At 44.9% G+C, this 12937-nt stretch overlaps 1 protein-coding gene across 1 annotated transcript in view; it reads left to right on the plus strand.

Annotated features, from left to right (window-relative positions):
• LOC138453420 (CD109 antigen-like) overlaps positions 1-12937 on the plus strand; it is a 1060964-nt gene that overhangs the window by 206302 nt on the left and 841725 nt on the right. Inside the window, exon 7 of the mRNA XM_069606254.1 lies at positions 12239-12326. Within this exon, the coding sequence (XP_069462355.1) occupies positions 12239-12326 (88 nt within the window). The remainder of the gene's footprint in view (positions 1-12238; positions 12327-12937) is intronic.

Raw genomic sequence — 12937 nt, forward strand, 5'->3', positions numbered from 1 at the left:
TACACTTTGCTATAAGCATTTTTCTAAAACATACATTTATACCAACTTCAATCAACAATTTCAGTCTGGCCCACCTCCAGAGTTGGGCTTAGTCAGAGGGTCACATGGCTTGCCTTCCTGCCAGAGCAGTTGTTGTGGTCGTTCACACCAGAATTAGCATTTTCTATTCAGTTCAAGGAACCCATTGTTTCTTGGTCAGGGCGATTAACATGCCAATGCGATATCCTCCTTTTGGTGGGAATGAACAAGGTGTGGGTTTCTCAGGGGAAGAAGGCCTCTTGGAAGTTTTAACTGAATCAGGTTACCTTCTGGTCAATTGTAACATAGTTCCTTGTGAAAAAAATACATTTATAAATTTAAAATAAGCAAACCTATTTTTACTTCCAGTCTTTTTCAACATGAAAATCAATGTGTGGCACTTTTATATGGCATTTTGATGGAATTCTCTTATTTGGCATATTTAAGTTCAATGTTCAACTTTACACATGATAAGTTTTAAATCGCCGGCTTCTGACAGAGGTGAGTAACGGTACTACACCCATTTTTGACAGATTTCTTTCAGCAAGCAATCTTCAATGTGGGTTTTCCTCTGATAAGTGTACTTCTGTGGACATTGTATTTATGTGGATTCTTGGAGTATAATGATGTTCAACGCACAGAGAACATTTGTTGGGGACATCACTGTTCGATCTGTGCAGCAGTTCTACAAGTGGTAATATGCCTAGGCATAGTGTGGACACATCGTGAGACCGCGGGAGCGCGGTCTCGCAAGATCTCGGAGCTCACGTGAAGGCGAAGACCTGCGCTCGCAAGGAGAACGTTGGTGGAGCGCGAGTGCAGTGTTCCACAGTAGCGCTGCTCCTTATGAGGAGAGTTCAATACTACAACCCACAAGGGGCTATGGACCCTGGCTTCTGGGAGCATAACTCCAATGCCATAGGAGGTCTCATGGGTGCCCTGGAAGCCTTCTCCGTGCCATCCAAGTGCATACTCTGCCTCCAGTGAAGTTAACTGGGAGGCACCTGACTGGACATGTGAGTACTGTTTCTGCCCATGCATGGACAACAAGTTCTCTGCCCCTTTTGTAGCTCTGCAATAAATACAGTTAGAAGCACTCCAGGCGTCCTGTCATCATTTAAGGCCACCACTTAATTGGCGACAAGGATACCAGAAGACCCACGGGCCCACCATGCAAGGCGCCACATCACTCCCCGCGCTTCTCCCTTCAACGGGGACCCTGGCAATTCCGTGGATGCAATGGGAGCCCCTCTTCTCCACGTATCTGGAGGCTGTAGGTGGCATGGAATATGCCCCAGCCAGGAAGAAGGCGATGTTGTTGAACGCAATGGAGGTTGAAGGACAGCGCATCTTTGCCAGTCTAAAGGCCATACCAGTGGACGACGACGACGTCTACAAGGAGGCAACCCGCCGCATAGTGAAGAGGTTCACCAATAAGGAGAACGTGGTGCTACACAGGCTGAGATTCTATACCCGTAAACAAGAAGGGAATGAGCCCGTGGACGACTACATCACCAGGATGAGGGAGCTGGCATTCCTATGCGCTTTCGGTGAAAACGCAGAACAAGTCATCTGCGACATGCTGGTCGTTCACACCAACTCCAGGAGAGTTCAGGACAAGTTCATCCAAGAAAAAGAGGTGACCCTCGACAAGGCCATCCAAATTGCCAGGGCAGAAGAAGAAACCTCCAGCAGGCGCAAAGAGGCGGGAAGCCACCTGCCAGTGCCCGAACTCACAGCGCTGCAATGGAGAGGGCGTGGAGATAAGCAGTCCTGTGACAGCCCCAGAGACAAAGGCCCTAGACAAAAGGATACGCCGAAATGCTACAGATGTGCCAGCACCAAACACATGGCGAACGATCGCGACTGCCCTGCCAGGAACAAAGAGTGCTCCAAGTGTGGACGCATAGGTCACGTGGCCCCAGCATGAACGTGGCGGGAAAAAAAAAGTCTCCCGCGTCGATGGCGACCGCACTTCAAGTGAAGATGAGCTACAGGATAAAATAAAGGAAATAATTCGGGACAGGTGGAATGTGTTGACGAGTGATGCCCGGATTAAAGATCTGTTCCCACAGCCACCTATTTTCGCCCACAAAAGAAGTAACAATTTACGTAACATGTTGGTGAACACAAGAGGCAAAAATTCCACCAGGAAACCAGACAAGCACCCCGGTACGTACCCCTGTATGAGCTGCAGCAATTGCAATAATGTGATGAAGGGAAATACTATAATGCACCCTAAAACTGGAGCAAAAATTAAACTGAGGTACCACGCGACTTGCTTGTCAGAAAATGTGGTTTATGCAATTAGATGCCCCTGTGGCATCTACTATGTAGGAGAAACAGCGCGCAAAATACGGATAAGGATAAACGAACACAAATCATGTATTCCTAACAGCAACATGACCTCAGCCATAGCTAGACATTTTAAGGCGAATGGACACTCTCTCACTCAATTGGGATTTGCGGTACTGGAGGTACTATCTACCAAAAAACACAACAAAGACATGAAAAAATGGAGAGCACAACAAGAAGCCTTCTGGATAGACAAACTGGATGCATTAGCTCCCGATGGGATTAACGAGGAGTTTGACTTGAGTTGTTTTTTATGAGGAAGTTTTCTTTTGAGATGTTATCATTTTTACTGTATTGAATGTCCACGTGAACGCACAAGATGATTCACTATCTGCATCATTTTACCATCTGTGATCATCTCTGGACAGATGACACCAAATTTTATGCCATGATTATATTGTGTTTATTTAGTCAGTCCATGGCCATACACATACGATACATAAGAGTGTACTACTGTCACATTGGTCATAGCAAGAAGGATGCTCCGAGGGTACACAAGTCTTTATTTACCACTGACATTTATGGAGAGAAATCTACCGTATAGCTGAAGTTCTCCATCATATATGGTTTTTTCGTATTAACATGGATATGAAGAAGGATACAGTCTAATAGCATTATAACAGAGTTTTATGAGAAGTGTTATATAGATAACTGAAGTTTGACATAACAGATGGGAGTATTCCACATGTCCAGTATCAGAGAAAGTATCACCGAAGTGTGATCTTCTACACACTTGACTTACCTGCCATAGACAGACATGGAGTGAGACAGATTGCTTACGAACTCAACTGGGGCTAATGTTGAGCGACCCGTTTATAGAGGAGCGAAGAGTCATCCCCGTTCCGTTGTATAGACCTTGGCGCAGTTTAGATCATTTCTACAAGCGTTCCCGATACGAGGATGCATTCACAAGCATTCCATCCTATGAGGAACCCACGCATTGAATCGTATAAATATGTCATCTGCACGTTTCATTATCGCGCTAAACGAGTGTGACCCACGATGTTATTCTTTTGTATTTCCGACTGTTTTGACTTAATATACACCCAATATAGATAACGGGGCTACGCCGCCGTATCAACATGGCAATACATGCTTTGCCAGTTTCGTATTATTTTTATTTGAAAAATTGGATTATTTGTTTATCCAATCCAGGGTAATGACCAAGCCTATGAATTAGAATATGTTGATTAGACCATATTGAGATAGAGAGTGAGTATAACTCCTGTTTTGATTATGCTTAACACTCTGTGGGCAGCCTATTCATCATTCGAATATGGCCGCCTCCTTTGTCTGACGGTTTTCCTGTCTGAGCACCATAGGGTTTCCATGGTAACTGCCAACAACAGAATAACTTGCAGTGAAATGCGCGTCTCCGCGGTTTCACCGAGAGCTGAGGCGAGTCCTCACGCAGTAGCAGGTAAGCTTGTGCTTCCAACAATAGAGATCGTACCAATAGCAGATGTAATATATAGTCTTACCGACCCTGCATATACTTTTGCAGATTTCCTTTGGAAACCATTCATTGGCATATAAACGCATGCAATCTCTGTTTGAGAACGCCCAGCCATTTTGCAAGCTCCCTTTTTACAGGGAAACAAGGTTTGTGCAGAAATCATTGTCCCAGTATTATAGTAATTACTTTTACCTCGGAATGAGGATTAAATTACATTTCTTTGCCTTTTTTTCAAATTGACATGGCCATGCGCTCCGTTTCTCTACATACTTCATCCCCATAAGTATACTTTGATATATTTTTGTGTTTTGTGCATTAATGGGCTTTAAATGGTGGCACACCAGTTTTTGGTCACACCCATCGATTGATGTAATTGTTGGATATATGCTTATTTAATATGGAATTTAATGAATGTGGCTGGTATCATCTTTGTGCATCCTGGACATTTTAACTATGGTCATTACATTGCTTGTCTGTACATGGCGTTATCTTGGTGACTGCGATTTCTAATTTGTATAACATATGATGATGTATAGGCCCTGATGAAGGATTATTTCCGAAATGCATTGGCCTTCCCACTAAGCACCTGCATTGAGAGCATATATCAATTGCAAAATAACTCAAATAAAACTCAATTATATGAGAGATAAATATTGAGTATGAGATTTTCCTATGCTTGTGAGACATAATTTATCACTTTCTTAAAGAAACCACGTTCTAGTGGATATAGGAGTGCAGCCCGCACTGCTGGCCTCACAGCCAAGGTCTTTGACCATTGGAGCTACAGGACAGACCCATGGTCGTTATGGTCAATGCCCTCCACGCCAGGAGAGAAAAGCCCCACTGCACCATAAAGTGGACGGCATGGAAACACATGTCATGGCTGACTCAGGCTCAGATATCACAATCCTTCCCATCAACATGTACAAGGAGATGGTGGGACAAGCAAGAGTGGAAATTAGAACGACCAGGCAAAAGCCGACGGTTTTCGGAGGCGCAACTGTTGATCTACTTGGCTACATCAAAGCCCAAATTCAGTTCAAAGGCAGGTTCAACACCACCAAGGTGTACTTCTTGTCCAAAGGCCCCGCCATGCTCGGATGGGATGATCAACACAGGCTCAGTATAAAACTGGACCCCAGCACCCCGGAACAGGTACTCATGGTCTCCTCAGGAGCAGTGCAAAATTTCATAGAAGTCTTTCCAAGCCTGTTTTCCGAATCCTCAGGGAAAGTGAGGAACTACGTCCACAAGGTCGTTCTAAAACCCAATGCAATGTCGGTGAAACATAAAGTCAGACCAGTACCCGCCACAGCGAGATCAGCATTACAAGTCCACCTCCCGAAGATGGTCGAAGAAGGAACCATCGAAACAGTGGAATCCTCAGAGTGGCTGAGCCCAGTGGTCCTAGTAAAGAAGAAATCCAGCAATGACCTCAGAATATGCATCGACCTGAGAAGTCTGAACCTAGAGGTTGTTACCGACAGCTTCCCGCTCCCCAGTATCAGCGAAATTGTGCTCATGATGAAAGAAGCAGCAATCTCCTTGAAGCGGACATGCATGACGCTTATCACCAGATTCCATTACACAAAACTTCCCACCCCCTAACAGCGTTCATCACCCCCTTCGGCACATTCCAATACACCTGCGTGCCATTTGGGTTGTCTTCGGCAGCGTCCGCATTCCAGAGGATGATGAACTCACTGTTAAAAGGAATCGCAAATGTTTCATACTTTCAGGATGACATCCTCGTGTATGCCAAAGACAATGAGACCCATGATAAAGCTCTCAGAGCAGTCTTGAGCAAGCTCCAAGAAGCAGGCGTCCATCTCCGCCATGGGAAATGCGCCTTTGGAGTAAGCGAAGTAGTGTACCTTGCGTACTGCATCTCAAGAGAAGGGGTGAGCCCCAAGAAGAACCTACTGGAGGCCATACCAGACGCCCCAGCCCCGATGTCTCGTGAAGAATTATGCTTGTTTCTGTACCTCACGGAGTACTGTGCAAAATTCATACCAAGGTTCTCCGAAACCACATCCCCCATGAGGGAACTCTTGAAGAAAGGGGCAACCTACTCCTGGGGGCCAAAGCAAGATGAGACATTCTCTGAAATCAAAAGAAGGATTCTACATGCACCAACAGTTCAACCCTGATTGGGACACCTGCATCACAACGGACGCTAGTGCGTATGGGTTGGGGGCCACACTGACCCAGAAGAAAGATGACACAGAAAACATTGTAGCATTTGAGTCGAAAGCCTTATCTTCAGCTGAGAAAAATTACTCCACCATAGAAAAAGAAATGCTAGCATGTGCCTGGGCCGTCGACTACTTCAGATCTTACGTTTGGGGCAGGAAATTTAGATTGGTCACCGACCACAAACCCCTCATTCACATGTTGAGCCCAGGCGGCACCAAGACTGCCACCCCGAGGCTAGCCAGGATCGCTGCAAAGCTTCAAGAGTACACTTATGAGATAGCCCACATTGCTGGTTGGAAAAATGCGCAAGCGGACTGCATGTCCAGGCTCCTGAACCACAACGCCCCAGGGACCACATTCCTGGAAGATGAATGTGTCGTAGCCTCAATAACTGACTTGCGGAACGGCGAGTACCTGGACCTGAGTGAGTGCCACTGGTACGAGGATTACGAGATAGACGATGCCCTACGGCGCGAAGCAACCTGGGTCCGCGAAGGGTGGCCTGATGAAAGAGAAATCCCTGAAGGCCTACGTCCCTACTGGGCTCGTCGAGCAGGCGAACCGCTTCATCAAAGACCCGTACAAGACTGTCAAGGAAGCGCGGTCTCGCGAGAGAAGCGTGGGAGCGCGGTCTCGCGAGATCTCAGAGCTCACGTGACGGCGAGGACCCGCAGTCCACAGTAGTGCTGCTCCTTATGAGGAGATTTCAGAACTACAACCCACAAAGGGCTATGGACCCTGGCTTCCAGGAGCGTAACTCCAATGCCATAGGAGGCCTCATGGGTGTCCTGGAAGCCTTCTGCGTGCCATCAAAGTGCACACTCTGCCTCTAGTGAAGTTAACGGGGAGGCACCTGACTGCAACTGTGAGTACTGTTTCTGCCCATGCATGGACAACAAGTTCTCTGCCCTTTTTGTAGCTCTACAATAAATACAGTTAGAAGCCCTCCAGGCATGATGTCATCATTTAATGCCACCACACATAGTTTTAGATACACTCTTGCACATTTCGGGAGTACTGTATCCAGGTACTTTTCATAACCCATCGATTATTTGACCTTCTAATATCTCATGGAGGCTTCTGTACTTGCAATAGTTTCCAAACAGCTTACCTTACTCTCCTTTAAGCAGGGCACGTTTAATAATGAATTTAGGGCCAGAATCAACATTGCAAGGATCGTTCCAATACACGCTAAATCCTAATGTATAAATCGATTCTTTGATGTATGCAAACCACCGTAATGAACGACCACCTTCCGTCGACAGGACATCTGCCAGCGCACGCCTGTACTCTACTAAACCGGGTGTAAACCACACCCTAATCTAATAAAATAGTGTTTTGTCTTTCCAAACAAGTCAAGTCTCTGTAGCTCCACCTCCAAAAAAAACAGGTACATTTGGGGCAATTCAGGGATTCAGTTTTTGTAAGTTGACTACGGTTTGTTCCCCCCCACCACTCCGCCCCATATATAGTGACTTGTCTAGCCTGGAGGGTGTATGCTTCCAGTGGCACTTGAACTGCGTCATTTCCAAAATCACGTGCAAATTTAGCAATGGCCCCACTATATTGAGCCAGAGTAACATCGGCTTTGGAAGCCTGCGCTGACCATGCACAGTTTTCAGTGAATATGAGACCTAAGTAATCGTACACTTTGACCTGCTCAACTGTCTCATCTTTAGCTTCAACTCCAATTTAATTTACATTTCCTTCTGGACTTGCTTTTCTTCAGTACCATGGCTTTGGTTTTTTGTACATAATTGTAAGCTCATTTTTGGTACAGAATTCCTCAAAAGCTAGGAGCTGTTGTTTTGAGCCAGTTGGGGTGAGAGATATAAGCGCTGCATCATCTGCAAACATTCATATCAGGCATTTGCCCGCAGCCAGCACTGGTACATCACACTGCAGATGGATTAATTTGCAGATGATGCCATTGATAAAGAGAAAAAGAGTTTGGGCGCGAGCACGCATTCCTGTCAGGCCCCCACCTGGACCGAGACTTTACCACATTACCAGTGATGCTTCCATCCATGAGCCACCTTGTTGTCAGTATAAAGACTTTGGATCGCTTTCAACAAAGCTAGGGGGATATTCATACCGGCAAAGATACTCCACAGCCCAACCCTTGGAACCCTACCAAATACAGTTTTGGGATCGATGAATATCATGTACAAGTTCAACCCTCTAAGTAGCACATACTTGTCACATAATAGTCCCAGTCTCAAACGCTGGTCGATAGTACTTATACATGCTTGGAATCCGGCTTGGAGATGATGGATTTTATTTGCATCGCCTATCCAGGCTTCCAGGTGGGCTAGTAGAAGCTTGGAAAACACCTTATCCCCAGCATCAAACAAGGAGCTGGGATGGTAGTTGCCCGGATCCTCCCTGCTTCCCTTCTTGTATAATGGAACAATCTGAGCCTCTGTGCATGATTGGGGGACAGAGTTCAATGACAGGCTCGTCAAATAGGGTACCCAAATCGCAGGCTCCAATTTTAAAAAGTCCATCAGCACTTTAGCCGGCCTCTGTGCTTTTTCAGCTTTTTGACTCGCTAGGGCAACGCCCACTTCCTTCAAGGTTAATCTAAGTGGACTGTTCACAATTTCAATCCCCTCTGTACTACAAGTATCTGGGTTCACAGGCATCCTACTTTCGCCATACAGTTTAGCACAATGTGTGTGCCAAGCTAATTCTGGAATATTACATTGTGTTAATGCTTGCATTTCACTACTTCCTATACCTATAAATTACCAGAAATGTCACAAGTCCTTTTTGTTAATGGACTTTAATAGTGTATCTGAAGTGTCTCTAACAACTCTTTCTTAGATTTTAGAAGTTTTTTTTATAACAGGCACGTGCCTCCAGCAAAGCCACAGTGCTTGTGGTGGAAATGTCTTTTAAACATCTGAGTACATCCTCTTTCGCCATGCTATAATTGGCTGCAAACCATGGGTTTGTCTTTGTTGCGTGTTTATTACAAGATTTGGGGCTAGTTGTAAAAAAGGATCTCAGACCATCCACTAATACAGCAGGTTGTGCTTCAATCGCAACTCTCGGGGAGCCATCATCAATAGCAAAGAAATCCTCTAGCACTGGTAAAATACTTCCATATATCTGTGGCATATTCAACTCCCCACTTCCTCCTTCCTAGGTCACATCAGCCGGGCCTTCCTCCCCTTATTATCATTTTGGTTCACTTCCTCCACTAGAACTTTCTAACCCTCTTTCTGTATTGGCATATGCAGTATCTCAAAATTTGCTAGTGTTCTGCTGCCATTAATTAATGCAGGGAGAACTATGTTGCCCGCAGTTTTGGGGCTATTCAAGATGTCACAAATTACCAATGCACCATCTTGCGAAAAAAAATTCACTCCAATTTTGGGTACTGTCAACAACTGTTTGGCTATTCGCAGGCCCAATTTCCACCAGCTCCTTCGATTTATAGACTATTTATAGACTACACATTTTGATTTCATGATACGCCTTTTTTTAGTGAACTTATCTATTGCACCGGGTTCCGGATTAGAACCCTCATTTATTTGGAGAAGATTGGCTATTTCATTGATCATTTAATTTGCTTAATCTATCTCTTTGGTGAACTGGGCTGACCTCTTAACTGTTTTAGCAGTGGGGAGGATGGTTAGCTTTCCTTTTAGACATAACTGCCCCCTGACTAGACCACCTAGACAAAAAGAAATAACAAGAACGTATTACTAACACGTGATCACAAAAATGTCTTAGTCACTTAGCCATGTTGTATCATCCTAGACAGATGACTATACTGCACCTATACAGAACCTAGACCATATATTAGTGCAATTGACACAAACTCCCACAAATGTTGGCATTCAAACTATAAAACAGGGCCTCACAATTCCATCTTACTTAAATTCTTGCTTGGAAAACCAAAAATTCATATATAATACGTGTGATGAATATATTATCATGTGTACACAATACATTCTTGGTTCTTACATGGAAGAGAGTCAAAAGTAGAAAACAAATACATTTGGACCATGCGTTGAAGAATACACTAGTGCAAAAATCAAGGAAGAGAATGATAAATAGATAAGATAAAACTTCCAACAGGAGAGCACAGCAACCAGTACGAGTAAACTAAAGCCAGTGCTAATAATTCGCAGAATTCCGTGGCATAAATGGCTAGGGTGCGAGGCACACACAATTTTTTGAAGGGGCGGCCTTAATCTGACTCTCCCCCGCTCCCCTAGTAAGTATGGGAGGCAGAAAAACAGCAAGAATAACAGTTCCAATAAAGCGCCAATAAAGTAAAGCAGCCACTCCTAGTCAGCCAAAGCAAACTCTGCACACTTAGGGCCTCAATACAAGGTGGGCGGTAAGGGGTTAACAGTGTCGGTAAAGGTGCCGGAGCTGTTAACCCCCTACTGCCCTATTACGAAGTCTCCTTGTGGGACCCGGTAAGGACGCCTGGTAACACCGGGCCCTCCAAGGTCGGAATGGCCCGGTATTTCCCCATTCAGGGAACCCGGACCCGAGTTTGGGGTCAGCCATGCCCTTATTAAGGGCATGGCTGACCCCAAACTTGTAATGAGGCCCTTAGTGTCCAATGTAAAAAAATAAATGGCTGCTTCGCTGACACACAGGAAACCAGAAAAATCACATGGTGAAGCGTGTGCAATCTCAGGTACAGTCTCAGGTGATTAGCATAGACAACTAACTGGCTAGCTGATTAGAACGAAACATCAGCCTCAGCCTAGGGAGCAAACTAGTTATATGGAATGAGCCCATCAAAGGCAGTCAGGCCGAAAGGCAATCATACGCAGAGGAAGACAAACAAGGTTTTGCTAGAAAAAGCTCTGACTTCGGCTTCAACCCAATTGCATCCAGCAAAATGAAGGGATAGCCAGGAAACAGATCACTGTAGCTGCTAGGGTGGGGCAGGGAAGGTGGCTATAGCCCCGGGTCTTGTGGTTGTAGGCCCAGATAGCAGCTCTGGGGCTACAACCAAAAGACTATCTAGCCCCGAGTCCAAACAATAGCGTAGCCCCTGACCTTTTCCAGACCTCGCAGCTCCCCTGATAGACAGCCACTTGACTGCAATCAATCTCGCACAAACAACATGTTCACGTTCTGTGACCTGTATCCCGACGGTAAAGCCCTCCACAGTCCATAGACCTGTTGGTACAATAATTAAAGGATCCTATGGCCAGCCACTTTTCGGACGCAGACACCCGCAACTTTCCACTGCACGGGCTTTACAGCTGCAGGTGGCTTTCCTGATTTAAATAGGCAGGTTGGCGAGGAAACAGGCACGTGGCGTGTGTTGGCAAATATCTCCCTGGGGCTGCAGACCTGCGCGCCCTTCTACCGCATGGGCCTTTTGAAAGAACGTTGTTTTTTCTCCAACCTCAGGCTCCCTGGGAGTTTATACTACATCTGAAGGCCGAGGTCACTAATCATTCTACCTCCATTAGGGAATTTCTTTGGTTTGGAGGTGTAGAGTCAACCCGCTGTTCCACACCTGAGATGCTTGTTGGGAATGTACTGTTGGGCTAAGTCTAAGGTCTAGTACAGCTATTGTGGTGATGCATGATGTAGGACAATTTACATTCTAATCCGTCTCTGATAGGCAACCATTGTGGTGTTTTCAGAGCTGTTGAGGTTTGATTGTGTTTCCACCTGCTGCGGATCTTATGGGTAGCCCAGGTTTGCATTTGCTGCAAGTATGCCAGATGCTTTTGTGGCGAGACATGGTTAACATATGTAGAGATAACTGTACATCACAGCGAGTTCCCAGCCAAAGGTGCTAGAAGTACAAATAAGCAGCGTGGAAGGGAAGGTTCAAGGACAGAAGATGATGTTGAAAATTTGAAATTATAAATCTCAGAATCCAGTTGTTGCCCAGAGCATGTAGTAAGTAGAAAAACAGAAGAATGATACGTTGGGGTTTAACTTGTGATTTCTGAGTGCTGATAGGGAGGTTATAGAATTCCTGTACAGTTTCCACAGTTTCACCCGCTCAGTTTTCCTCTCTTTGCTTTAGGAATAGTAGTTTTCACAGAGTCACACTTCACATCACTGTGCCCTAAATCTCTCTTGCTACAAGCAGCTGCTTTATTCATACTCCCCTCAGTGCATTGGTGGAAAGTCCCTCACATAATGTGCACATTTGAGTGGCAATATTTAATGAAAAATGAATTCATTTTAAATACCAATAACGTTATTTTCTTCCAGCATTGCCACCGTTTGAAGTAAAAGTTGAAACACCACCTGTCTACATCATGTCAAAACGAAGTAACATAACTGGAGTTATCACTGCCAAGTAAGTGAACATATCTTTGTTATTTGTCTGGGATATTAGCATTGAGCCATTGCACAATCTGTCCTTATTTCTAATAGGGAGACCTTGGCAAATTGTGTTCAACAATGTTCATTTTGAGTATTTTTAAATGTGTGTAGTTGACTGGAACCGCGGCTGCATACGGATCTGTTTGCTCGCATGACTACCGTTTGTGTATGAAATTCAGGCTCAGACAGTGTGGCACTTACAGGCACACTTAACACACGTTTAAAAAATCCAGAAATCAAAAGAAGGCCATCTTCCCAACTACTCATTTTGGAGTTCTGTAAGGAGAACATGCTCTTTGGAACTTCAGATAATGACTCTAACAAAAGGAGATGAGTTTCCTCTGAAAATCCATTCTCTTTTTGAGCTGTGACCCTTCCTGCAGTCTTTTACTGAACAGAAGGAAAGCCAGAATCCACTGTAACATCGAATACTATCCTATCCTGGCATATCAATCCTGGCATTTTCTTCAGAAAAGTGGGGTATGCCAAAGCCTCCATGGTATCAAAGAAATGGATGGAAGCAGTAATTTGGCTGATTAAAGGTAAACATGTAATGGGATAATACTTGTCGCTGTTCCATTATTA

This window comes from Ambystoma mexicanum, chromosome 4p (assembly GCF_040938575.1).
Source record: "Ambystoma mexicanum isolate Mex_15411 chromosome 4p, UKY_AmexF1_1, whole genome shotgun sequence".
NCBI lineage: Eukaryota > Metazoa > Chordata > Amphibia > Caudata > Ambystomatidae > Ambystoma > Ambystoma mexicanum.